This window comes from Pyxicephalus adspersus, chromosome 6 (assembly GCF_032062135.1).
Source record: "Pyxicephalus adspersus chromosome 6, UCB_Pads_2.0, whole genome shotgun sequence".
Lineage (NCBI taxonomy): Eukaryota > Metazoa > Chordata > Amphibia > Anura > Pyxicephalidae > Pyxicephalus > Pyxicephalus adspersus.
Window position 1 is genome coordinate 18,559,489 of NC_092863.1, and position 27,447 is coordinate 18,586,935.

The 27,447-nt window shown below is 38.2% G+C and overlaps 1 protein-coding gene across 2 annotated transcripts in view; it reads right to left on the reverse strand.

Moving 5' to 3' along the window:
* Positions 1–27,447, reverse strand: part of GRB7 (growth factor receptor bound protein 7) — a 79,606-nt gene that overhangs the window by 17,895 nt on the left and 34,264 nt on the right. For both annotated transcript variants that reach the window (XM_072414836.1, XM_072414837.1), the window contains 2 exons: positions 2,349–2,532; positions 921–1,053 (listed from right to left, as the gene is read on the reverse strand). In XM_072414836.1, the coding sequence (XP_072270937.1) occupies positions 921–1,053; positions 2,349–2,532 (317 nt within the window). The remainder of the gene's footprint in view (positions 1–920; positions 1,054–2,348; positions 2,533–27,447) is intronic.

Genomic DNA, 27,447 nt, shown 5'->3' on the forward strand with positions numbered 1-27,447 from the left:
GGATAATATTAGTAACATAATTATAACCCATCTGCATACTAATCCTAAAAGGTTTTTTTAAAGAAGAACAGCCTTTGCTGCCTAGAATAACCCTATTATATACCCAGTTCAGTAAATTACAATGAACTGGGAACACAATGGGCCTGATTTATCAAGCGAGCTCGCCGTGCGTCAATACGTGCCGATATACGAGGCGTGTTTCCGTGAGCCAGAGTTGAGTACAAGTACACCGCCTTCCCTTGCCAGCCGGATTTCCGCTTTGATAAATGAGCAATAATGAGTAAACGAGAGTATTTCTTTAGAAATTGTTTTGTCAGTTCTCTAAAACAATTGGGCAATTTATTAAACTTTGCTCATTCACAGTGTTTTCCCAACACCAGCATTATCCATGCATGGCTCCCTCTTTCGCCTTCAGTGCACTAAATACAAATTCCTTTGACTACAGCACTTTGATTTAGAAAAATGACTCACTCAAGGGACATCTTAAAACAAATTATACATTTATATTTGGAGACACTTTTAGACCTACTCTTTTTTTTAATTGCAGATCATTCTGTTCATTCCTGCCCTTGGTGTGCCCTATGCATTAAGCAGATATGATCAGGAAAGGGCTATAATTTTATGACCCCCAATAAATATAATAAATACATCGGAATAGATCAAACCATTGGAATGAGACCAGTTGGTATACATAGCGGGACATGTCTTGTAATAAAGCCCAGAATTGTCTTTGGATAAGTTGGCTGCATCTAAGTATTTGAGGATTTACAGATATTTACATATCAGTGATTTTTTGGCCACCCATAAAATGTGTTTATTTTTTCCCACCTCGGCCCTTTTGTACAGGTGAAGGATTGTGAGTTGAACTTGTATTCTGCTTGAGTAATAATAATTTCTGGTTATTTTATTGGTGTACTCACGTGGGGACCCCCTTCCAGAGGTGAGCTGCTATTGGGTGTATTGCTGAGAATAGGGGATGAGTTGCAAAGTTCCGGGAATGGATTAGGGATGTCAGGAAGAGAAGAGGATCGGGACTCTTCATCTCGTAACCTCCTGAAACAAAATAAAGAAAAGAAGAGTGATTTTGAATGTTACTTCTGTAAAATAAAAGCATAGAACTAGTTAAAGAGGACATCAAACAGTTCCATTATATATTATGTTTCAGTAAAAAGGTTCTTAAAATGATACAGTTATAAAGTCCAGTATTATCATAATAGAGACATCATACATACATATGGCAAATATTGTTTAATAATACTTTATTTCATTATCCTAAAACACACACGTTAACAATAAAAAAAAGTAGCTATAGACAACAGTCTATTACATTGTTTTTATTGTTTTACTCTTAATCTGCTGTTCCTACTGCCAGGCAACTGAGCCATGTGTCCAACATCTCTGGTGAGGTGCCAATACTGCCATGGGTCCCAACACCACAATCCACACATTTTTGTTCCTTTATATATCAAGAGGCAGGAAGTTGGGAATTTGTACAGGTTTTGACATGGAAAATAGGAAGAATCGGGAGGAGCTGTGTATTTCCCTTGGGATCCACTCCATACATTACTCACTTTTACCACTGCGCTCTGTCTATTATATACTTTATATTACCCAGCATTAGTTACTCCTGATCTTTGAACTTCATGCATTGCTTGCTCCTGATCTCTGAGTGTGTCACTTACTCCTGACCCCTGCATGCTAATGTCTGTTTCCTGCTTTCTGTGCCTTACATACTCCTGACCCCTGCTCTCTGTTATACACTCTACCCAGAATAGAGTAGGCTTATATTTTATTCCCCATTTTTCTTAAGGTAAGTCTCTACAACTTTTCAGATAGATTTGAAATGTTTTTTTAACCTTTTGTCATTTATGTTACTGTTTTTTTTATGCTAATACTACTTAGTATTAGTATAAGTATAGTATTGCTATAATTATACTAATACTAATTCTCATAATGTCAAACACAACAGCTGAGCTTACAATTTTGCTATATACTTTTTTCAGTCCTATGTATTAGAGTGATGTCATTTAAAATAAATAATTATTGGTTTAATACCATAATGCAAGTCAACTGGTAAGGTTCAGTTACATTTATTAATAAATGATGTATTTTTCAACAGTAAATTTCAAATATATATTTTTTTTCTAATTGGCAATATAGATTAATAAAAATGGGTTTCCTATAGATGCATTTAATGATATGACTAGCAAAGCAAAAAAACTGTTCTTTGTATAAAGATAAGTATTTAAGTATCAGGGTGGGGCTTAGCAATGGTTTAAGTGCATTCAGGCTGATTGTGTATACTTTACGTGCGACAATCATTGTTGACTGTCTGTATTATGACTTACCCCCACCTGCCGCTCTGTATTAATAGAGGCTGTGACCTCTTCACATCTGATGATAGCAGGTCTGCCTTTTCTGGGTGCCCTTTGAGTGGTGTGAGCCCTCGGGTGGTACAGCCTTCTCGCTCGTATGGATTGTCCGGCGCTGGACTATGATTACTCTCCAACGCCTCTAAGTCCATGCTGCCTCCTAGAAAAAAAGAGAAAATTCATTTATTGTGGAAGAGCTCACATCTAAGGGCTAAACAACTTGCCATGCCTTTAGCTTTACTTTCTGTTGAGCAGTCTTGTCTTTGTCCTTTCTAGTGGTAAATCAATTACTACAATTTTAATATTACTGTTGAAGCAGGTAATCTCAGTCAGAAAATTTCATCTTGACATGTAATAAATATAAACCAGGTCAGGTGTTTTTTTTTTTTTTTTTTTTTACTAAACTAGACAAGCCTTATTTTACTAAAATGACTAAAGGAGGACTCCAGCTTCACTATTGCTGTTGAGCTCCTCAAATATGCACCTTAGGACTTCAAAAGTGAATATGTGCTTAATTTAAACTTTTAAAGGCCACATAAGACCTTTTATCACATTTTAGCCAGAAAATCCTATTTTGTGTCGACAAATTTTCATTTTGTAGACATCTGGACTTCATTGTTAGGTTTTTGGCCCTTTATAGCCAATAGCGGGCATGTTTACTGAATAGGGTGCGATAGTTGGGCAGGGCTAAGTTACGTACTTGTTAGATATTTGTCATTTAAAACAAACTATCCTCAATGGATGAGTGTTTGCAAAGAACATATTTAGTTTCATTTTGGAGAGTCTGGACTATTGTTTTGTCTTTGCTAACAGGTATTCTTTTGTGCAAATAGGATCAATAGCCAGCAAGGGCATTCTCAATGAACAGGGTGCCACAGCTGGGCTTCAATTATTTATACACACTAGGTGACTATTGTTTAAATTAAATAATCCTCAATCCATTGGTGTTCACGAAGAAGGACATATAAAACCATGATGGCATACCTATGGCAGGGTTTGGCAGACCACTATGCTGACTGCAGCTGGCATAGCCTACTACGGTAGCCATGCATGGTTGCGACGATCATTCTTTGTCTTGATATATAATAGAAGATGACAGATAATCAATAAAATAAATTTGTGGGAAATAACTGTTTGCTGTACTAAGAATCATTGTGGATCTTGTGATGACGTTGGATACTTTTTTAAGGAATGAATATGTCAGTAAACATTCACAAGTCATCTTGTTTCCAGTGACAGTAGAATGAATAATCTTTTGTAATCCTTTCTAGCAACACAGAGAACAAACAGGCCCTGTACACACAGTACTGTTTATTTATAGGGAGAAGGGGCAAATAGGAAATAACAGTGGTTCTACCCAGTCAGTTGTGTAGTGATCCGGTACAATAGATCGAAAAAAAAAAAACATGGTACTGATAGATTGCAAAACCATCTTCTGCCCATAAAGTGGATTTATATCCTTTCAGACTATTAAAATATATTTTTATTCTATTTATTTTTGGTGCTACAGATTTCATCTTTAAAAGAGCAAAATTGACTGGACTGACGTAATATATCTCTTGCAGTCTTGCTGCACCCCTTACAAAGGATTTCCATTCTCCCCGCTGGGTTTTTGCCTTTTATTTACACAATTTTTATCACAAACATACAGCGAAATGCTAGAAGAAATAATGGGGAGTGCTGTAGCTGGGAACTGTCAACAAAGGTATAATCACTTTATTGTGTTTCCTAAGAAATAAAAAATAGGTAGTCCAACCTTTCAGCATCCACCCATTCCAAAATCTTAAATTAACTGTGACTCAAAGGCAAACTTGTCAAATTCATGAATGTTTTTAAAGCAAACCTTTTACAAGTCAGCAGAAATAAATTGCTGATATCACAATACATTGACAGTATAATTTTTTCAAAAAAATGTTTACCCTTCATTATTAAGAACAGTTCTTGAAGCTTGTCAAACAAGTTTCCTAGGCTTAGATAATGTCATCAGTTTGCCACAGGCAGAAGGAAGCATTTCCCTAGTATCATCTTCCTTGGATCAGACTGCAGCATTGTAACATGTTATTCATTTTAAGTTTTGGATAACAAATGGGAGTTCAGGTTACCCCTATTGATTTTATTTTTAGGAGTACAAGTGTATTGGGGTGGTATGCAGAATGAATGACTTCATGGAGCACCAATGCTTGATACAAGCACTATTGTGCAGTGACTAATGTGATGTAGTATTGCGGTGCTGCAATGCACAGATGTGAACCCGTTATGTGGATACAAAATATGATCAATAATGAAGACAACTGAAAGCTACTCCCTGTTTAAAACTAGGAGAAATGATTGGGAAAAGGCCTCTGTCTAACTTGCTTGATGTGCTGTGTTGAAGCTTGATGTAACAGTTGGCACCTGACAATTCTGGGTTGTTCCTTTAAGCTGCCAGGTTGCTGTTTGGCTTTCACTGTTGGCATGGATTCTGCTGTTTCAGCTAATTTTCCTTCCACGCTTTGACCTGCACCTGACCTAATTCGCCCCTCCTTTAGGTTTAAAAAGTAACTCCGAGGGAGGCAGGCAATGCCCTGATATCTACTGCTTCATTAACACCTTCAGCACAACTTGGCTACAAGTAGAACAGACAGTCATTTTATTTTCTTGTGTTTCCACTATACAGAAAAGGTGATTTAAAAATGATTATACATTTCTGTCTTGATGTGTACAACAGCAGTGCAACGTACCTTTCCAATTCTTAAATATCTCAGGAGGGGAAACATTGATGAATGGATAACAAAAAGCTAGCACTTCTGGTCACCTACCAACTTTTCTCTAAGACATACAGAGGGACTACATACATATAGCCTACATACTACGAGCCAAACTATACAATCTAATTGTACAATGTCTGGTATTCTGCTTTAGATTTACCATATTGGGAGAAACCTAAACAGTTCATTCATCTGTTATTAAACTGGGCAAGCCTTGTCAGTTGTAGCTGATGATTGATGGCAGAGCTAGAAGGTGTTTTTCAGTGCCTTAAACTAGCCATACAATATTTTGGGCTGATTGCACCAGTAGTACTCAATTCCAATCCAGACACATGGTATAGGTATGATAGATAATAGATATAATAGATTGCATTTCCTTAATAAGAATGAAGCAAAGAAATAGTTTGCAAAGAGTCTGAAACCTAAATCCATCCTCAATGTGGCCTTGGGAGAAGTCCCTTGAGAACCCTAGTTTTAGGATTACAATAGACCTGACATAGGGGTTGGTAGATCTAACCATAGAAGGAGTTTACGAGGAAAGATTTGTCAAATATATATTGAACACAAAAACATTTGGGGAGGAGTACAGAAGTCACTAGCTTCTGACATCTATATGCATGCTGCCTTTTTTTGGCGACTGCATCCGAACAAGTGAGCACCCAAAATAATTCACACTATTACCCTATACTCCCTGCACATCCTGTAACCAATAATATTTTTGGCATATATCTGCAAATAGATGGCATGCAGCTTATTAGTAAAATGCATCCATTTTCCTGTGCTCATCTTCATAAAATTGTTTCCTAATTTGATCAAAATTGGCTACATTGGGGGTGGATTATCTCATGTGTAAATCCTGCCACTGTGGGCACCATGCAAGTCCTACCAAGGGCCAAAACCACATCGTTGTCTGCTTTAGGGTGCCCCCTGGTTGTTCGTGCCTGGTCCATACATCTTCGAAATATCCCCAGAACAGCAAAAAGGGCATGAATCCACAGTTAGCCAAAAATAACCCTGGCATATAAGGATTCATTGAATTAAACCAGTTCCAATAGAACAACATGGACTGTCATTGCTGAGATTCTGAAATTACTTGTTGCTTGGTTTACTGATCCACTGGCTTTATTATCAGACATTGATAAAGATAAAGTGAGCAGGAAAGGATAAGATGATTGGAAAATTCAGAAGGAGGTCAGCATTGGCAGGTCTTCATATTTCTGTAAGTACTGGTTTCCTTTAGAAAATTATAAATAAGCAATATAATACCACTGTTTTTTTCTCCCCTAGTAAAATCTTCAATTTCCTGACAGTTCTGCCATTGGCCATGATATAAGAGATCCAAACAAAGTCTACTGATTGGTAACTGCAGACTAATATAGAGAAATAAGTACGGCATGAACCTACCAATAGATTAAGGCTGATTACCTAAATTCTAGGTCATTCTGTACACTATGCAAATTACAGCATACATAACTATCAGAAATAGTTGTGGTACTCGTATCCACTCAGATGGCTTTGTTAACAATCATTAGTATATTATCACAGCAACATTGAGTTGTATCAGCAAGTATTTCTAACATTAAACATGATCACTATTGCATCTTTATGTCACCAACAGCCAACCATCTCCACTACAAGAAAAAGCCACTCACCCTTTAGAGCACAATCTCACTTCTGGTATTTCAAACATAAGAAAACAATGTTGTTGGAGCGGACTTAAAACTGAAATAGATTTAGGGGAATGACTTTCAAAAATGTAGATAACAGATTTTACCTTTTGTATTAGAGAAATGATACATTTGGAAGACGTAAATCTTCCACTTAGACTTCAGTACAAGAGAGGTTAATTCAGGTATGTGACCCAAATGCTTGAATGGTTCCCACACAAAGGAAACTAGACAGTTTGCATTTTTTGGTTCTCTTGCGGAACTTGAATTGTCTGCAGTTGTCTTCCTTGATTAACCTCTTCCATGCCAAGATTACTGCAGGCTTGGATTTCTTACATGTGCATCCCAGTGCCTTTAGATCTAGCGATCAATTTACTGCTGGAAAAATGTACTTGATAAAAGAACATTTTTTTAGAGGCATTTTTAATTTTTAATAGAGAAGGGAAGAGTTAAACCCCCCTGTTATTGCTGTTTAAACCCACTAGGGTGATTTTCCTTCACTTTTTGTCATGAAGATCCAGAGTGCTGTCCCTGGACGGTATCCGCTTACATGGCATCCTTTCACACCCACAATGGTGCAGTTGGCAGCTCCCAGGCACACAGCGGTGGCAAAATGCACCGGTCACGGCACAAATCTTCAAACACATGTCCATCACTTGATCTTGATCTTGACTTGATCTGCCCCAGTAGCATGCAACAAATGATTCCCATCCTCTCCGCTGGTCTGAAATTGACCTTTTTTCCCTTTGATTACAACTCATAATGTTCGATTTCTATTCACTTTCTCTTTTCCCACTAGGAATGCAGACAGCAAAATAAACTTCACAGAAGATTTAGGCTTTTTCTACTTTATCTGAATGGGAATGACAATGTGTGGTCACCTATTAAAACACACAAAATAATTATGTGTTCTGCGGAGTCCCTTGCTAAAAAATAAATAGTGCAAGTTGGTCTTGTTTGGCAAGTGTTTTACAGTGTGAGCAAGTTCTAAAAAACCTATAATGGAGCTAGGTGATGGAAACTGTGCGGATCAGCAGTCCTGTTTCTTTTTTATTAGCTTTAACCTGGAAATTGTTTTACCTTTCTGCATACTGGAAATGTAGTCCCTGGGATGCCCCAATGAACGAAAACACTCCCAGCTCTTAAATCTGTAAGAGGTGACTTAGCACCTGCCGTCCGCACTCTTCTTCCGTGCTGCTTTTTTCAAAGCATCTGATCTGCTATGGCATCACTGGAACTAATTCCAATGATAAAACCTGCTATTTAACATTCTATTAATAAATATTAATTACATATACTGAACCATTTATTTTGTTTCATGTTGGTTTTATTGTGTTTCTGGAGCTGAAACATAAATTCAATAAAGAATCTATTTCTTTCAGTGAGTAGACACAATCTGCTACAGTATTGGAAACTACCAAGGCACTTTGAAGGATTTGATTTTTTTTTAATAATGCACAACTACAGCTAAGGGCTATTAAAATTAGATATCAACTGCTTTCTAACTGCAAGAAACTTAGGGAAAAGTGAAAAATATTGTGATTGATATGAACAGTTCCAGAATGCCTACTATACTAAAAACTAATGGCAGAGATATTTATTTAAACTAATAGCTGGTTTATTATTTTAGGCCTTACATTCCAAAGCTGGAATTGCGTGTATTTGTGCATTTCCTGACTCATAAATCAGACCCCTAGCATAAATTCAAAGATTAAAGAACAAATAAAAGTGCCAAACCAATGATCAGAGTCCAGACAACCCTAAATTAGTCCATGCTGACTCTTCTTCCCCTTCATCTGGACGATTTTAAAATGAAAAAAAGCTAGGATTGGCATTTTATGGATGATTTTCCACTTCTGCAGAACAGAACACTGTTGGTATATTGATTGACAACAACATTGGTATACCTTTGACAAAGATATATGAAAATAAGCAATGGCCACACAAGATGTGCCTGACTGTTGGGCATAGTAAATATTTTTCTGTTTTAATAATGCCAATAGAGCTCCATTTTTACACCTTTATGTAGAACTGTCTGTTCCTTTTCCCTACGTTGTGTTATATCGATGGTTAATTTAACACACTGTACTATTCCTGAAAGGCATGCCTCTTGCTCTTAGCAAGTCATTTAAACAAGCATGGTTTACCATGCATGACTTGGGTTAAACATAACCTTTAAATGTTGTTGAAATAATTTTAAACAAATATTTAATTTACTGTACAGAAGAATGTCAGCTAACATACATCTATAAGAGATGTGTCCTGTAGTGCTGATTAGTATCAGAACATTCACTACTAATGTATTCCCTTAAACTGAGAGCATTAAACAGTACAATCAAACAAGGCATTTATGTGATATTCTTGTGTGTATGGTTTGGCAGGCACCTTCTCACACTTAGGATGGTGGAGGAAAATTAATTAGACTGGTTGAAATCTTTATTAATCATTATTGTACCCCCTGTAAGTTTCGGTATCTGCTTGCAAAGCTCTTTTCCATCCTCTCTCTTCTTACACATGCACAAATATTAGGCCAAGCCAATCATTTATAGCTTTCCTGCCTAATCCTTATGTTTTACGGCAACTCGCTGTATGCATGAACATATGGTGTTTTCATTGATATGTGACCACCTTCAGACATAATAACAAATTGCTATAAAAGCCCATTTGTGTCTGTACAACTTTTTGTAGCAAAAACCTGCACTTGGAAAAATTACCAAATGATCTCCATTCCATAGTGATGATTCCATACTTACCAATATTTCCCTCTACTACTTACTTATATGTAAACCTAAATCTAAAGCTACATACACACGTCCAATGGTTCTCGTCCGATAATCGGCCCGGGGCCGATATCAGGGGAGAATCTGGCGTGTGCACAGCGCCAGTTGTCCATCGTCTGAACGACCGTCCTGGCGGATCCACAGACGATGGATGACTAACGATGCTAATGCAAGGGAAGGGGGAGAGCCTGCAGCGTGGTGCCTCTCCGTCGTGCTCCCCCTCCCCTCTCCATAGAGCAGAACGGTGCTGTATGTACAACACTCGTTCATGCATTGGGTAGTCCTTAGTCGTTGGAAAGGATTGTGAAAGATCCTTTCCAATGACAATATTTGCAAGTGTGTATTCAGCTTAAGGCTTTGGACACACAATAGATAATTGAAGCTTGATGAACATCTGTGATCTTTCTTGAATGAAAATCTAGCACTCAACATTCTTATTGATCGGCCATTGTGAATCTCTGAATGACCCACGGGGAACAATCAGTATAATTTTCTATAGGAGAAGGCGCAATGGGGTGGCCTCTCATTTGTCACCCCCATTCCCTTCTACATAGAGTTGAATAGCGCTGTGTGTACAGCATTCGTTCATTCCAGTGTTGCTAAAAGGGATCACAAAAGATCATTTCCAGTGACAGTAGGGATAAACCCGCACTCCACAGTGTTTTTCTGTTCTAGGGGGAGAAGAAGAGGAAGAACAAGCCAACGGCACCTGCTGTGTCCTCCCCAAAAAGGCTCTTGTCACTAAAAACTCAGCTTCCATTATGAAATGACCAGTGCCAGAACTGTCATTATCACATTATCTTTTAATTTCTACCCTAAAACTTTAACATAACCCTTAACATAATCTTAAAATGTAACCCTTAAAAGTGAATCATACATTAAAAAAAATAAAATTTGCTAGCTAACATTTGATCTTCCTAATTTTTCAGTTATTCTGTGAATATGTGCCTTCTGCATCTCTTCTTTTGGGTTTTGCATACTACCCCACTAGTAATCAAATCACTAGGGTAGTTCTGACTCTGCCTGCCTCTACCAAGATGGCGCTGGGTAGAAGGTACAATAAAGTTGGAAATCACAAAAATATTACCTGCAAGGAGTCAAGGAGGTAACACTTGAGTCAACCTTAGATAATACTTTTATCATCACCTTTTTAACATACATGCAATCTGATTGGCTGTTACTGACTTTACTTACACTTTACCTACTACAGTTTTTTTTTTCTTTTTTATTGTCTTTGGTGCGCCATGTCCTTTAAGGTAATGTCTAGTTTCTATTGCACAAGATATCTTGTGTCTTTGTATAAACATTTTATTGTACTGTGGGGGAAATTCAAGGTAAATTTGCAAAAAATTGCCTACTCATTGCGAAACTGGTAACACATTGTAATAAAAGTATTATATATTGGTGGCTAGCATAGTTATCTTTATTCTTATCTATAGGTAGACACTTATTAAACAAAAGTATACTAGGCAAATTCCATGGGCTCTTCAAGACAGTTAGTCAGAGCAGTGCAATGTATACAGTATGTCATATTCATACACTGAGACTATTTTCAGCTTTTTGTATTGTTGCGAAAGAAAAACACATTTGTCCACACCTTAAACCTAGTTGCTGGCTGATAGATTTGATTCACTAGTCAATTCTGCAATAACCGGTCATGCATTCTGAATTAAAGTACCTGTCTCCATATATGTGAAGCAATTACCTTTCATCATAGCAAAGACAATGTACTACTTGGAACCAAAACTGGAACCGACTGTATTTTATTTATCTATAGCTTTTCCTAAAATTTGTATTCAAACTTTTTTTTACAGGAATCTCCCGGGAGGATGAGGGTAGACCGTTGGCATCCTGGACTTGCAGGAAGTAAGTAAAATTACACTTTGGATTTTTTTTAGCCTTGAAAAGGTATGGTGCATTAAAAATGTAAACCTGGGCCAAAGTATAGGTTGTAGCTGTAATTACTGAAATTCCCGGATTCTAAAGAAATGACATTGGAGATAAAGCGTGTGATCAATTGCCGGGAAGAAAAGATGGCCCATCAATGTGTTCTTTCAAATGAAGAGAAATACTTTGGTTTTCCTTTTATTCTTTATTTATTCTTCCCAGGAAGACTATTAACACAACCTCATATTAGCATTTTATGTAGGTCAGCTTTAGATCCCTTTCACATCTGCAGGTTTTAGGAGTGTTAAAGGTGACCTTCTTGTTACGTCTTTGTTGCTGCCTCCAGCAAAACATGTGGACACATGAATCTAAGGTTACATATGTAAAATATATACAAAACATGTAAAAAGATCAGCTCCAAGATCATTGGTATCACATGGTCATTAAACACCTATCTTGAAATTGCACATAACCCTAAACAGATATAAAACTAAATCTTTTAATGTTAATTATACTTACTTTAAATTTTACTTTAAACTCTTACAAAAAAAATATCAATGCACTTTCTGAATATTGCGTGAGAGTATCTAAGACACTGTGGGCCTGATTTAATAAAGCTCTCTAAGGCTGGAGAGGATACACTTTTATCTGTGAAGCTGGGTGATCCAGCAAACCTGGAAAGGATCTGATCCAGGATTAAAAATATTTACTAACAAATAGCAAATTACTTTTTAGAAATTTATTCCAGGTGTCCTGGATCACCCAACTTCATTGATGAAAGTGTATCCTCTCCAGCCTTGGAGAGCTTTAATAGATCAGGCCCATTTTGTGTCTAATTGCTAATCCTAAAAGATTTGGAATGAGATTTAGTAATGTCATTACTAAGCTGCTCATGGTTCTTGTTGGAAAGAAAGTTGGATGTGAGGACATGGAGTGTAAAGCTACATACACATCCTAGTTAATTGTCCCCCAAAACAAGTAGCCTCCATGTTGTTTAGTGATCTGCCCAGTGGACCAACCAACTGCTGTCATTCCCTATGGTGGAGGACACAGCAGGGTGCCTCCTGCTTGTCTTCCCCCTCTTTTCATTTTTTAACAGCGCCATGTGTACATGAAATAGGCCATAGGGATGTAGCAAGTCAACCAGATGCACACAATGAAAGACAAGCTGATAAATTAGACATAAGCCGCATACACACGTGCATGAATAGTCGTTGGAAAAGATCTTTCACGATCCTTTCCAACCACTAGCACTGCTTGATGCATGAACGAGTGCTGTACATACAGCACTGTTCTGCTCTATAGAGAGAGAAAGGGGAGAACGATGGAGCGGCGGCACCCCGCTCTGCACTCTCCCCCTTTCCTTGCATTAGGATCGTTAGTCGTCCATCGTCCGTGGATTTGCCAGGACGGTCGTTCGGACGATGGATGACTGGCGCTATACAAACGCCAGATTCTTGTACGATATCGGCCCTTCGCCGAAATATCAGTCGAGAACCATTGGACGTGCGTAGCTTTAGGCTAGGTACACACGTGCAATAATTATCGTTTGAAAACTAACGATTACCGATTATTCCCGAATATTTTAAACGATCGTATTGTACACAATTCTGTACATGCTGTAACGATACGATTGTTCAAATATAATCCACCAATAATGTACACACCAGATACCATCGTTTGAATGATGCAGGAAGTGACATGTACAGGAGAAAGTGTATCACAGAACAATCCACGATTACCGAACGTCGGTACACACAATTTTTGTTAACAATTATCGAACGATCTTTCATGGATCGTTCGTTTTAAACAACAATTATTGCACGTCTGTACGCAGCGGTAGAGCAGTTAGACTGCACTGAATATATAATTATGAACAAATTTTGAAGTTTGGTTGCAATGTAACTTTGGTGGTCCCTTAAAGGGGTCCCTAAAGGGGTGACTGGTTGAAGCTGCAGCCAGATATGTCTCTGGGTCCCATGATGCTGTGCCTCGGCTACTAATGGTTTTTTTTTTTTTTTTGCTTGTATGCTCACAGGTGTTATATTGTCTCCTGCAACTGGCTCTATTCTTGGAGTGCCGCAATAAGTTGGAATGTACATTGTTCAATAGGCTGGTATGTACATGATCCATGCAGTGTACATGAAATCACAAAGACTGCTGTGGGGCAAAGGTTGTTTGGCAAAAGGGACTTTTTGCATGGCTCTGTTGCCAAAAAACTGTAAACTATAAACTCTAGCAATTTTTCTCAGTGAGACTTTAGTTCCGCTGGAGCTTTGATAAAGCAAAGTTGATAATCTCCTTGAACAAAAGCAACAGGAAAGCAAGTGTTGAACTTTTTATCTATTTTGGGACAAAGGGGGCACTGTTTTATTGGAGCTGATGGTTAATATTTAACCTGGGTGAGGCAATGCATTGCTATATTGGCTGCCCCTATGTTTTCCTGAACCTTCATGGAGAAATAGCATAGTTCAGAGTGCATATAAACATTGATGGTGGTCGGTGGCCATTCCTAATCCTTTTAAAATTAAACTGTTTTTTTGGGAAATTATGTACTTTTTTTTTACTTTGATAACATGGCAGAATAAAATCCAGAGATACACTTAGATTTTTTTATTATCTCATTGTAATTTAGGAATTGTCTTTTAGTTTTTTTTGCTGACCTGCCTAATACTTCTAATATGCCCTAGTCAAAAAAAAGCAGCAAGTGCATATACTGTAACCTGGTGCAACCAATTATTTCTGCATTTACTAATTTATGATTGCCAAGGGTGGATTTATGCTACCTGTGCCCTACACTTTACAAACTACTGTCCCCTTAATACACTGAATTGACTAGCTTTATCAGACTGGAGAGATTAGATGTTATAGTCATATGAGGCATACTTAAAATCTATACATACATATATTTTTACTGGCAAAGTTTGTAGTCTTCTCATGTGAAAATCTATGGTCACACTAGGCAAGTTTGACAATTTATGTTGATTGTACAGGTATGTGGTGGGTTCTTAATACCTAATTTTTTCATTTCCCAAAAACTTAGTTTCCCTAATGGAGACATCAATGGGATTAAAATGTAGCGACCCATTTGCATTTCGATTAGTAATAAAGAATCTATGCTCTAATCTACATGATAAATTCATTTTCAATAGATGGTCAACTTTTTTATTTTTATCAAATTAGTCAATGAAATGAAAAACCCATCAAACTGAAATTGATCCATATTTTATGTTTCATGTGCAGTTGCTGTCCCTTTTGACATTCACTCTCACTTTTTATCCCAGTGACTTAAATAAACAAAAAGTTGATAGAGGTTCAAACATTTACTTATTCTATTAAAGCGATACTTTCTGCATGAAATTTGTTTTCTGCCCCTGTATTTGTCTGGGTTTCCTCTGGCTGCCCTTTCAATTCCTAAAAATATTGGTAGTTGTAAGCTCTTCGGGGGAGGGACCTCTCCTCCTGTGTCACTGTTTGTATTTGTCTGTCATTTGCAACCCCTATTTAATGTACAGCGCTGCGTAATATGTTTGGGCTATATAAATCCTGTTTATTATTAATAATAATAATAATAATAATAATAACAATATTAATAATATTATAGTTATCAGCTTTACTGATACTGAATGCTTATTATACCTATTTTCGGAAATCATTTTGTAATCTTATCAGGGGTTCATGGACTGGCTAGAATGGTCTTCATAACTAATACAATTCACTGGAAATTGTTATCCCTATGTAAATTAATCAAATAAATGTACTGCCAACTTTATGAAAGACAAGGATGATTTATACAAAACACACCTGTGGCCCATGACAGCCAATACACTTTTCTGTTTCCTTTGAAAAAAATGCCTGATTGGTTTCCATGGCTAACAGCTTTAGGTGCAAAAAGTTGGCTCCACAGTGTGTGATTTCTGGCGTATGGCCCAGTAGACAAGTAGTTAAGAACAAATATTTGAGCAGGAAGAGAACCTGTCAAAAAAAAAACTGTCTGAAAGAAACAATAGTGACCTGTAGCTGGAGCCTGTGGAAGGAGTGCCTTTGCCACAGGTATACTGTACAACCTGCATTGCCACGGGGACGGGTGTGTCTTCTTCAGCATGGTGCCAAAGACATCCTGACGGTACAAGAATGATTCATTGTCATTAGTAGCTCCTCCTGGCCCCATCATATCTTGTGTATACAGTTTGCTGTAGGAAGAAACTTGGAATCATACTAACCAATCTTTCATCATACATGTATTGTGATTGCTAAAGAAACAGAGATCCGAACCAAACTTACCCAAGAGTAAAACTTAAAACTCAAATCCAGAGAGATATAAAAATATTTTTATAAATACATAATATTTTTTTAATGCAAATTGTATGAATACTCGAATTGACTTCATATCAGACCCTTGCTGTCTACAGTACACTCAGATGAAGAAGAAGTGCAAAAAGAGCCAATCAAGTGCACTGAAGTGCAAGGAGCATGCTGATCAGAAGAAAACAGCTAAGTCCCTAAGGCAGGGGTCGGCAAAGTTTTATGGCCACTAGGCCATTTATGGGGTGGGCCGGAACACACTAGGCTTGGCCCGCCCTAATGGCTCCGCCAACCACCAGGGAATGCCCCCTGAAGTGAAATCCCTCCCCTCCGTATGCATTGAGGAGAAGAGGGATTTACCTTCATGGAGCTTTTCCTATTTACCTCGGTGGCGGAAGTATCAACGCTGGCCGCGGTAAATAAGGGAGCCACTGCAGGGGGGTAGGACTGGTGCTCCGGTGGCTCCTGGGCTCCGGCAGTTCCCAACGCCTCCGGAGCCGCAGGTTGCAGGCCTGCATTAGGTCAGATCAGCCAGGTGGCGTTAGACCAGAACGAACTACCGGCTAGGCCGTATCTGGCCTAAAGTTTGCCGACCCCTGCCCTAAGGCCTGATTTGTTAAATCTCTCCATGGCTGGAGGGGATACACTTTCATCAGTGAAGCTGGGTGATCCAGATAACCTGAAATGGATCTGGTCCAGAATTCAAAACATTTGCTAACAAATAACTTTTTAGAAATGCATTCCAGGTTTGCTGGATAACCTAGCATCACTGATGAAAGAGTATCCTCACCAGCCTTGGAAAGCTTTAATAAATCAGGCCCACAGAGTCTGCACATCTTTCTGCTGCTTCTCTATTCTGCTAGATAGAGTTGTTCTATGGGGCAGATATATAAAATTTTAGTTAGACACAATTCTAAATGCTTTAGCAGTTTAGGCACAGTTTAGATCACTGTTTCCATTGGCAGGGGAATTGGGGAATTGGGGAGGGGGAGCGAGTCGCACCCCACTGTGTTCTCCTCCATGAAAAAGCAGAGTGGTTGTTCCCATAGTGGATTGGTGGATGACATCGGGACTGCTGTGCACATGTCAGATTTACCCCTACAAAGAGAACTTCTATTCATCTTGGGGGACAATCAACGGACATTTATACAAACAACTTTTATTTGTATCTGTTTTCTTGGATTTCAGCTTTAACCTAGTCCTAAAGCAGGTTTAACCCGAAATGCTAAACTATCAACTGAATTATCTGGCTCTGTGTGCCAAAGTATCAACATTCACAATCATCAATTTTGTGTCAAGAAACAGTAGCTATACATGCATAGGCTTTTCTCTTGATGCATAATATTTGAACTATAAAATGATTTTATAAAAACATCAAGTTAACATTTTCCTAAAAAGATAATTTAAATGAATTGTAAAAGTTTATCTTATTGCCCAATATTAAAGAGAAGATAAGCATGGTTCTGCTATGTCTTTGTGCACCCTGACAGTTAAACTGTCTCTTAGCTATGGAATGCACATGGACAGAACACTGTCTTCTTTAAGATATGCTTTGTACAGTAAGGTGGATTGTAAATTAATCCCACAATGGTATGAAGCAACAGTGGTAGGAGCCAGAGGGGTTGGTGTGCCTGAGAGTATATTTGGATCACAGCCATTCCCTTCTTAGTCTTTCGTAACAAAACTAAACACTTTAATGTAGAATGTCAACTAAAATAAAAAGTCCACTCCTAATAAGTGAAAAATGCACCTGAAAAGAAAAAAGTATTAAACATTATACCTACTTTACCCATCTTCCACATTGCTGAGCATGATGTTGCTGTCCCTTTGAAAAGATTCTATTGGAACACAGAGTAGCAAAATCTCATGAGAAGACATTCATGCAAGAATGGCTTCTCGCAATATTTTGACTGTGCTGTGTTTCACGGCAATCTTTCTGGAGGGACAGTGACCTAATTCTTGCCTAGGAGCCATGGGGGGAAGATGGGTGCCAAGTAAGTATTGTTAATCATTTGGGAAAGGCTAAGGGGCCCAGGGAGTGTAATCCACCCTTTCTGAATTTTTTTGGAACCCTCAAAAAACATCTAAAGTCTTGGGGAAACCTTTACTTAAACCATTTTTTTTTGGGGGGGGAAGAAAGCCTCTTGGTGGCAAGCAGAAATAATGCATAGAATACCACCTTTATATACATCCAAAAACATTATTAGAGCCATGCAGGTGACTGGCCAAGTGGTGATGAGCACCTAGCAACCTCTAGAGGAACCTTGGGGTTCAATGGCTGAGAATGAGTCATTTATTTTGGAAATGATGCAGAGTAATGCAGCTCAACACATCAATATGTGCTATTTTTATCAATGCAAGCATTCCCAAAATTTGGCTTGGTATCAGTATCTTGCCAATCCTGTACAGCTCAAACCAGACTGGGAGTGGAGAAAGATATGCTCATCATTAAGCTAGAGTTAGGGTTGTAAAATATGAAAAACTTGAACCTGTGACAGAAATTCTAAATTAGGCTAGGTACACACGTGCAATGGTCCTCCTGGACGACAATCTTGCGTGTGTACAGCGCTCACCATCCATCGTCTGAACAACTGTCCTGGCGGATCCACAGACGATGGACGAGGAATGATCATAATGGAAGTGAAGGGGGAGAGAACGAAGTGGGTCGCCGCTCCGTCGTTCTCCCTCTCCCATCTCCATAGAGCAGAATGGTGTTGTATGTCCAGCACTCGTTCATGCATCGTGCAGTCGTTAGTAGTTGGAAAGGATTGTGAAAAATCCTTTCCAACGACAATTATTGCATGTTTGTACATAGTCTTAGAGTCCAGGCAATGGTTCCAGACAATGCACAAAAATGAAAGTGGGTTTCTCCAAAGAAGATCATGAGTAAAGGGAGTTTTGTTCACGATGGAACAGCAGGACTGTTGTAAAGCACAGTGTCTATACTATACTAGACATCTATAGAAGATGGAAGCCGCAATTCACAAAAACCTAGCAGCAAATAGAATTTATTAATATAGGATGGCATTTACAGAGTTTCAGAAGATATTTAATGAAAGTAGAAGAAATGGAGAATTTTGAGGTGGTGATAAAATATTGATTATTAAAGAAAAGGCTTTCAAAAGATAGATACCTATATGCAAAAAAATGATATTACATAATGGCAATAAATATTTTTGCACATTTTGCAAATTATTATGTAATTATCTTATATAAAATGAAGAAAATCTAACATAGGACAAATCTAACATAAGGTAGTTGAAAAATGTGAGACAAATGCCATGTCGCTTTGTGAATTGGTAGAGTGGTATAGGAAGTTTAGAAATTGTATTCATGCCAAGGCCCGAATGGACTCTCTTGCATCCTACATGTCTGGGGCTCACCCTAGTGAACCTGCTCTATTGGATATATATATTTATTTATTTATAGCTACTCACTAATAAAGGGTACTTATATTTCTATTGTGGTTCTGTTAATGTATTAGGTCACACACATACAATATTGGACTATGGCATGGGCCAAGCCATAATAGAATGTACAACGTTGCAAAGCATTTATCTGCCTAAAGTTGTCAGAATTCAAGTATTTGGGAAAAAAGAGGTTAACTCTTAGGTTTGGCTTTTCTTGTCTATCAACTTGTGTGGCATGAGTTAATCATTGACTTAATATTTCTCATGCATGAAATGACCTCTTGTTATATTGTAAGCGACAGCAGAGGGAGGCAGGGAGGGCAGTCAAGCGGCTGATCCAAAGTCTATCTATAGGGAAGGGGAAGGGAGGGTGCTGTGACGCAACTAGTGCCATTTCAATGCCACCCACCCTTCACCTAGCAGTTATGCAAATGTCTTTTTACTTGTGTTACTCCCGCTGGGATTTCAACTCTTCATGCTGCAGATACAGCCTGACAGGTGCAATGCTTGCCAATGTCTGTGTCGCTTCCTTCTGCCATATTATAATCCTGTGTACACTTTCCCATGGTGAAAAGGGATAACTGTCACCATTAGGGTCTAGTTTCTGGGGCATTAAAGAAAGTTAAGGCTTAACACAAAGAAGTAAAGCTGGATTTAATCATAAGCTTAAGACGGCAATGCTGTTGGCTCACATTTAATTTCTTGTAGCCTTCAAAATATACTGCAGTGTTAAGGAACAGCAGCTGTATTTGGTTTGTATTTCACCTGGGGCTTTTCAGTAGGAGACCAAAATATGTGAAAGACGCAAGATATAACGCACAGTTGTATTTGGGTATAATGTTAGCAATAATTTCATAGTAGATAAAAACAGGAAATTTTAAATATTTTGAAAGCTCAGAGATGGTCTTGAAGCTGCAACTGTACTGACCACTGCATATATTGTATAGATTTAAATTATGTACCTGAACTCTGCTTTGACTTCAGCTACACCATCATTTTATAATGTAACCTGTGGTTCCTGGGAAATATGGTTATACGGGGGGTTGGGAAGGCAATGACAACCTCACTCTAAAGACAGCCATGCAGCTAGTAGAAGTTTTTAAGATATTAGACATTGGATTCAATAAAAAAATGAATCTAGCAAAACCAGACCTTTCTTGATTGATATTTGATCACTCTATAGATTGAACATTATTTGGGGATTCCCATTCTTCGTTCAACATGCACCTCCATCATCAGCTCCACATCTTCTTACTAGCAATAGTGGAGCTTGTCTGTGCAATGTGTGACAGTTGCTTTTAGTCCCAACATATAACATATTTGGGACAATGAATCTAAGTTGGGAAGAGTTGTCAACCCCTTGCCTAAGGATGGCCTTCTTTGAAGGATCACCAGGTACTCTAATGAAAGCCGAAATTTAAATAAAGGTTTAAAACTACGTTAAGGTTTTAGTGGCTTGGTTCAGATCTATTATTACAGAGCATGAGATACCTTAAACTGGTTTAACCTTCTTTATCTGGCTGATTACCACTTGCTGGTTTATGTTCTTATCCATTTTTGCTGAGGAGAGCCTTCCTACAACATCTCATGAACTTACTTGACAGAAAATCAATTGTAAATTGCAAAAATGTTGCTGCAGAGCTTTATCCTTCATATCTAGTTCTGATTTGCTCAAGAAATATTAGTGTACAATTGTAAATGTTATCAGTAGCTTTTTTAGTAGAAATCAAACTATTCTTTACGTTTATTTATCAAATACAAATGAAAGTGTTTTGACTAATAAAGAGCAGGAACTGAAGTTGTTAAGATCCCATAATATAGAAATATTTTTATAGCTTTTCTTGTTATGTTTCCTTGTGCTTGCACTTATATTCCAGAAATGTTTCAGCTTCTGTATCACAAACCTTTTACAAAAGCCAGTTTGAAAGTTTGGATTTGGTTTGTGGCACTTTAGTAGAAGCGACATTTAGGCAGGATTGTGAAGTCTGGAGATACTTTGCCACTAGGACCAAAGCTAGAATATCAGTTTTGGGTCATAGTAGACTTTCACTAAAAAAGCTAACATTAAGCTATGCTAAGAATCCAGAATATATCAACATCTTTAGAAGTAAGGTTTAAGTTTTTAGTTTTCTTCCTTGTATTTGCACTTGTCTCCTCTGGGCATACTTGTTTCTTTCCACATCCTGAAAACATACAGTTAGGGTAATTGGCTTTCCTCAAATTGGACTTAAGCCACGTACACACGTTCAATGGTTCTCGCCCGATAATCGGCTCAGGGCCGATATCGGGCGAGAATCTGGCGTGTGTACAGCCCCAGTCATCGATCGTCTGAACGACCGTCCTGGCAGATCCACGGACAATGGGTAACTAACGATCCTAATGCAAATGAAGAAAAGGAAGGTGCAGCAGGGTGCCGCTCTGTTGCTCTCCCCCTCCCCTCTCCATAAAGCGGAACCTTGCTGTATGTACAGCACTTGTTCATGCATCGTGCAATAATAGTCATTGGAAAGGATCGTGAAAGATCCTTTCCAACGACTAATATTGCACATGTGTATGCGGCTTTGGACTATGTTAACACCTTTCGTACTATGTACTGGTATCAACATGATTAGCTGGCTCCCGCGCTCATAGTACATCTGATTTGGTGGCTTCACAGCTGCCTATCACATACATATTAGCAGTGTAATTTGGTTCCTGGACAGTTTCCAAGCTTACTTGCAGCTCCTTGGAGCCCTGGACTGGTGGTAGTCAATCAGGATAGCTGGCTTGGTACAATTGGTGATCAGCTCTGCGTATGCTTGGCTGCTGGCCTGGAGAGAGCAAAACACTGAACAGAAATTACTGCTTTCAGAAAATACATAATGTGTGTGGTGATGGTGGGGGGATGATCTACAAATTAACCCTGGAGTGAAGCCGTTATTGACATATGACCATGGTGAGGACAATTTATTTTTTAGAATGTAAGCTCCTCAGGCCAGTGACATGACTATGAACTCAATAAAGCACTTCAGAAGATTAAGCACTATCCAAATACATAATTAAATAATAGGGATTAAATATTTACCTTTCCCACAGGAATATGCTGTACCAGATTCACTCCTGATCTATACTCGAAGGCGTATGCAAGTGAGTTAGCGAACTAGCTGGTCTTCACCTCCTAGCAGACATTGGGCATTTATACTTGGTGTTACCACTAAAGGAAACCTGGAGCAGTATTTTAACCGGCTAATTTATTTCTCCCCTACTATTTATCCCAGCAAAATAATTCATTTTTGTAAGCATTAAACATTATTAAATCATTATTATGTAAACACTATGGGTCCCATTAAAGGTAAAATATGATTCCTAAATAAACATATGTAAAATGATTCCACTGCAAGCTGATATAAAGAACTGCTGGTCTTGATACGTCTGTCTAATGCATGAGACATCTGCTTTGCCAGCCCCCATGCCCGCTTTCTTAGGTATATATTTAGCTTTTGGCATGACGCTGCAACAGCTTTGATTTCACAACATACTTTCCAAACAGAGGCAGACACTCTTGCTGGAGTTGGGTTACCGATTGTAACTTAGCCAACTCTAGAGGGCACGTAGGCTGCCCTTCCTCGTCAGCATCCTGCAGGGCCAAGCACCAAACATGCTGTCATCTACCTCTAAAAAGGCAGCAGGAAACTATTCCATTCTAATCATTGTCCACCTTTTTAACAGACAAGTAAAGAATAAAACAAGTTTTTCAGTTTACTGCCATTGGCTACTGGACATAAAAGATGAAACATTGGCATGGGGTTAGTTGTCTCGTAGTTATGCAGTAACTTGGTTAGATAGACTTTCTTAGAGTGTTGCATCATGCATTATGCAACATGAATACAGACCTACTCTCGAAAACAAACATTTGTGATTTTCCCAGAACATCCGTTTCAGACATGTACACCTATGGACTTATATTAAAGCATAGTGAAGTGCAAAGTGTAACAAACCATAGTTAGCAATCGTCTTACATAAAAAAGTAAAAATCCTGTTGAACTCTAAGGAAAGCTGCACTTTGCACATCATTGATCTTTGCAGTGTCTAAATAAAGAAGACCTCTAATTTACTACTGGTTATCTTTACAAGAGCAACTTACCCTTAGTACATACCCTACCCTTGATCCCTCAGTGCCCTGCCACTCAGGCCACAGATACATAATAAAATTTATATTAGATTCCTGCATTAATTTCGCAAAACACAACTCATGAAAGAGGGAGGACTAGCAAAGTTTTCTAACATGGTATAATTGATTTTCAGAGTGCAATCAGTTTAAAGCAATTCTGTTTCCCCCTGTAAATTCCCTCAAATACCTTTTGATCTGACCAATAGTCCCTCTAATGCAGTTTCATGTAGTAGTGTGGCAGCCATGCTGTACTACTTCTGAATTTAGAGCACAGTTGTCTAGGCTGTTGCTACTTGCACTATAGTGGGATGAAAATTTGTTGCAGGAAACATGGCCAGAATTAAACCTTTTCACAGACCTTGTGTCATATGTATAAAGGAAATAGTTGGGAACTGTGCAACATATCTGTATCCTAATACTTCTTTTAAAAAAAATTGAGTTGTCCTTTACTGTTTAGAACAGCTTACTTTAAATAATTACTTTAAATAATTTTTAGATATTGGGGAACCCCTGCTAAAACCATAGGAGGTCAATGGGAAAAATACACCTTAAATCTTAAAGAGGTCTTAAAAAGGCTCCCTTAAGGAATCCTCTATTCTTTGAAGTCAAAATTCCACCCTTACCAGTAAAAAAGAGCACTGGCGTCATGCTGCTGAATCTGCCCAATAAACTATTAGGTTACCATTAAACATCAGGTCAATTAGCCAAAGCTCAAAGAACCTATAGCAACTTCTGAAGGAACCGTAGTTGAGAATAACTGACCTAGAGCCAAGTCTTCATAGGATGAACCATAATAATAAATTGAGGTCCCAGATTGTATGTACTTGTAGCAATAATTCAACATAAAATATAAAAAAAGGCAGCAGAGTGCTTGTGAACAGTTCAACAGTCCATCTTTCTCTGCTACAGATTTTCAAGTAAAACTAGTCTTGTAATAAAGAGGCTGGGATTCAAAAACTTCCATCCTTACAATACAATGAGAGAATGTCTGTTGTTAAAGCAAAGCTATGCTTGGCCTAAAGCAGAGGTAGGCAAACCCGGATACGGCCTAGCCAGTATTCATGTCCGGCCTTACGCCCCCCATTATTTATTGTTGGATCCGGCCTAATTGAAATGTTGGGTTATCGCGATATCATCGAGTTCCCACACAGTAACCCCAAATACTATGCCTAAAGAGCAGAAGCAACGGGCAGCTACCAGTCTCCAGAAGGTTGACCTCGAATGTCTTGTCTTTAACCCCGAATGGACTGACGAAATATTCTTCGTCCAACACGCCAACAAAGCACCTGTGTTTAGTGTGCAATGACGCCAACAGAACTTTCAAAGGGTCAAATCTCAAGGGGCATTTCCATGCCAAACATGTACACGTGTACAAAGACTACACCGCGGATAAGCGGAAGACTGAGGCTGGTCGCTTGCAGTCACGGTTGGAAAAAAACCTTTCCTTGGACACCTTGTTTCTTCTAGCCTAGTGTGCCTTCTTGAACTCCTGAAATGGCCTAGTAGCCCAAAAAGTTTTCTGACCCCTGGCCCTAAGTAAAAAAGTATCTGACCAGCAAAAAGAGCACATTCAGAGCTAAGTTTACCATCAGGCAGGATGGCTGGGTCACTTAGGCAATTTTCTTTGTTGCGTTTTTTTTTTCCTTCATCAGCAAAAACACAGTTATTTACACCGGGGATCCAAAAGATTTTTATGCCCACCTATCAGTGGGAATAATAAATACACTGGTATCAGTAATGAATAACCCAGCATTATTGGGAATAATAAATATCCAGTGCTAGTGGAAGTAATAATTGCCCTTGTATCAGTTGTCAAAGATGGTGCCCCAATATTGATGTTCAGTAAGAATTAAAGCTTTTCAGCATTGGTCTCAGTGAAATTCTGAAAGTTTCTCCTGGCACTGCTGTGTTTAGTCGGACATACGGGCAATAATTATCGTTAGAAAATGAACGAATAACGATCAATCGACGATTATTTTGAAAGATCGTATTGTGCACAATTCTGTACATGCTAAAAAGATATGATCGTTCAAATATAATCCACCAATAATGAATACGATATACGATATACTATGAACAATGCAGGAAGTGACATGTACAGGAGAAAGTGTATCACAGAACAATCCACGATCACTGAACGACCGTACACACAATAGACAGCAAACTATCATCGCCCAATCATATCCGCCAGGACGGTCGTTGGTTTCCAGTGACATTCCTCATTCGGTGTCGGCGTTAACCAGTCATTGTGCACTTTTTTGTTAACGATTATCAGCCGATCGATTGTTCGTTTCCAACGATTATTATTGCTTGCGTGTACCTAGCCTTACCTGTGTGACTTCATGTCCTATACTGCACCTTACAATGGCATCACAGCAAGGAGTATACTGGCACTATAGGGAAGGAGATCACTCTCCCCCCTGCCAAGTGGCACACAAGCATACAATAAAAAAGCTATGCATGCTTTTTTTACTCTAGAGGCTGATGTACAGCCTGATATGGACCAGAAGAATACAGAAAGAATGTGAATTTTTAACCACAAATCTTTGTTTACACTTCGAAAATGGATTCGGGCAGCACTTCATTTGTTATCAGCCTTAATTTCCATTGCACGGGCTGCACTCACCCACATGACATAGGTTTTGATTCTCACTTACAAAATAAACAGACTGAGAAAAAAACAATGTTACAAAGTCCTTAACTGTACCAGAACTCCTTGCTTTTTCTATTATAAAAACTTGTTCAACATTTATTATATGACTCCAGTATACTGAACTCTATGTACTGAAGCATATTTAAACTTCTAACTATTACCCCTCCACTGTATATACATTTTTGTCCCCCTAGGCTTGACTTTAAAAAGTGTCTTCTCTCCATCGTCTTCACATAAGGGTAATGAGATAAGTTGTTTTTGCTTCAATACATCTTACAGGAAGTGACACTGCATTTCTGCCAAGATCGACAGGTATTTTTTGTATTTGTTAAAATATTCTTCGCTTGAAGAATGAAAAAATAGAATGCAGCCACCATATCATATAAGGAATGCAATATATTACATTTTTGTGTTTAGATTTTACAGAGATTGCCTCCAACATCATCAGGCGCCATTACAGCTGTACCTTTTTATGCAGTGTCCTAAACTGGTATAAAAATATAATAATCTTCCCTAAACTTAACCCTAATATATAAAAAAAATGAAGTGAGGAGTAGACAGTTGTAGTTCAACTCATGAGAGCAGTTTAGGATGCCAATGTTGCTCCTCCATAGGTATTGGTATTTGTTTTTTGAGTTTAGATTTAAGATTCAATTGTAATTGGCATTATGACAACAAATATAAATGGGCATTTTTTTTTAGCTCTAATGAGTTTCATTTAAAAGGGGTTCCCCAAGTTTCCATATTTACTGCAAATGTTCTTCTAAAAAGTTGTGAAAGGCTGATCTATATTATGTGTATTTATATTTCTGTATGTATTAGCCCCATACACATTGTAAACCCACTATGAAACTTTTTCTTGTATGTATTGATTGCTTAACACATTATTGCGTTACTCTCTTGTACTTGCATACTCTTTTTCCCATGATCCACTGCTAACACTCAAGGTTACCAGCACAGAAAGCAAATAAACTGTTCATTGCAAGTCTAATTAACTGTAAGGTGTTCTGCTCTAGGAAACACCACTAACAGAAGCTTACGTGTATTTTTTTTTATAGAGGTAAACAACATAAACTATACAGGAGCTTTTTGTATTTGTGTTTTTTACATATGTGTGAAACTATTATCTTTATTATATGATGGTATCAGATAGTGCTAAAAAATGTTTAATGTATATTTGTAATTATATATTTAAATGGGGCAGGTCTGTTTGCTTATTTTGTCTCCTGCTTACCTTGTTTTTGCACTGATCTTGTCAATCTGATTAAAAGCAATAGACTCTCTTCACTTTCTATTAATGTAAAATACCCACAATGCACACTGTAGGCTAGGACCATGCCATCTTTGCCTAAGTAACACCTAAGTATAGCTCAGAGTAACATATTTTATTCCTGGAAAGAACAGATATTTTTTTCACACTGACGTGTTTAAAGGAGCTATACACCATGTGCCTTTGATACTCATAACCATGGACCA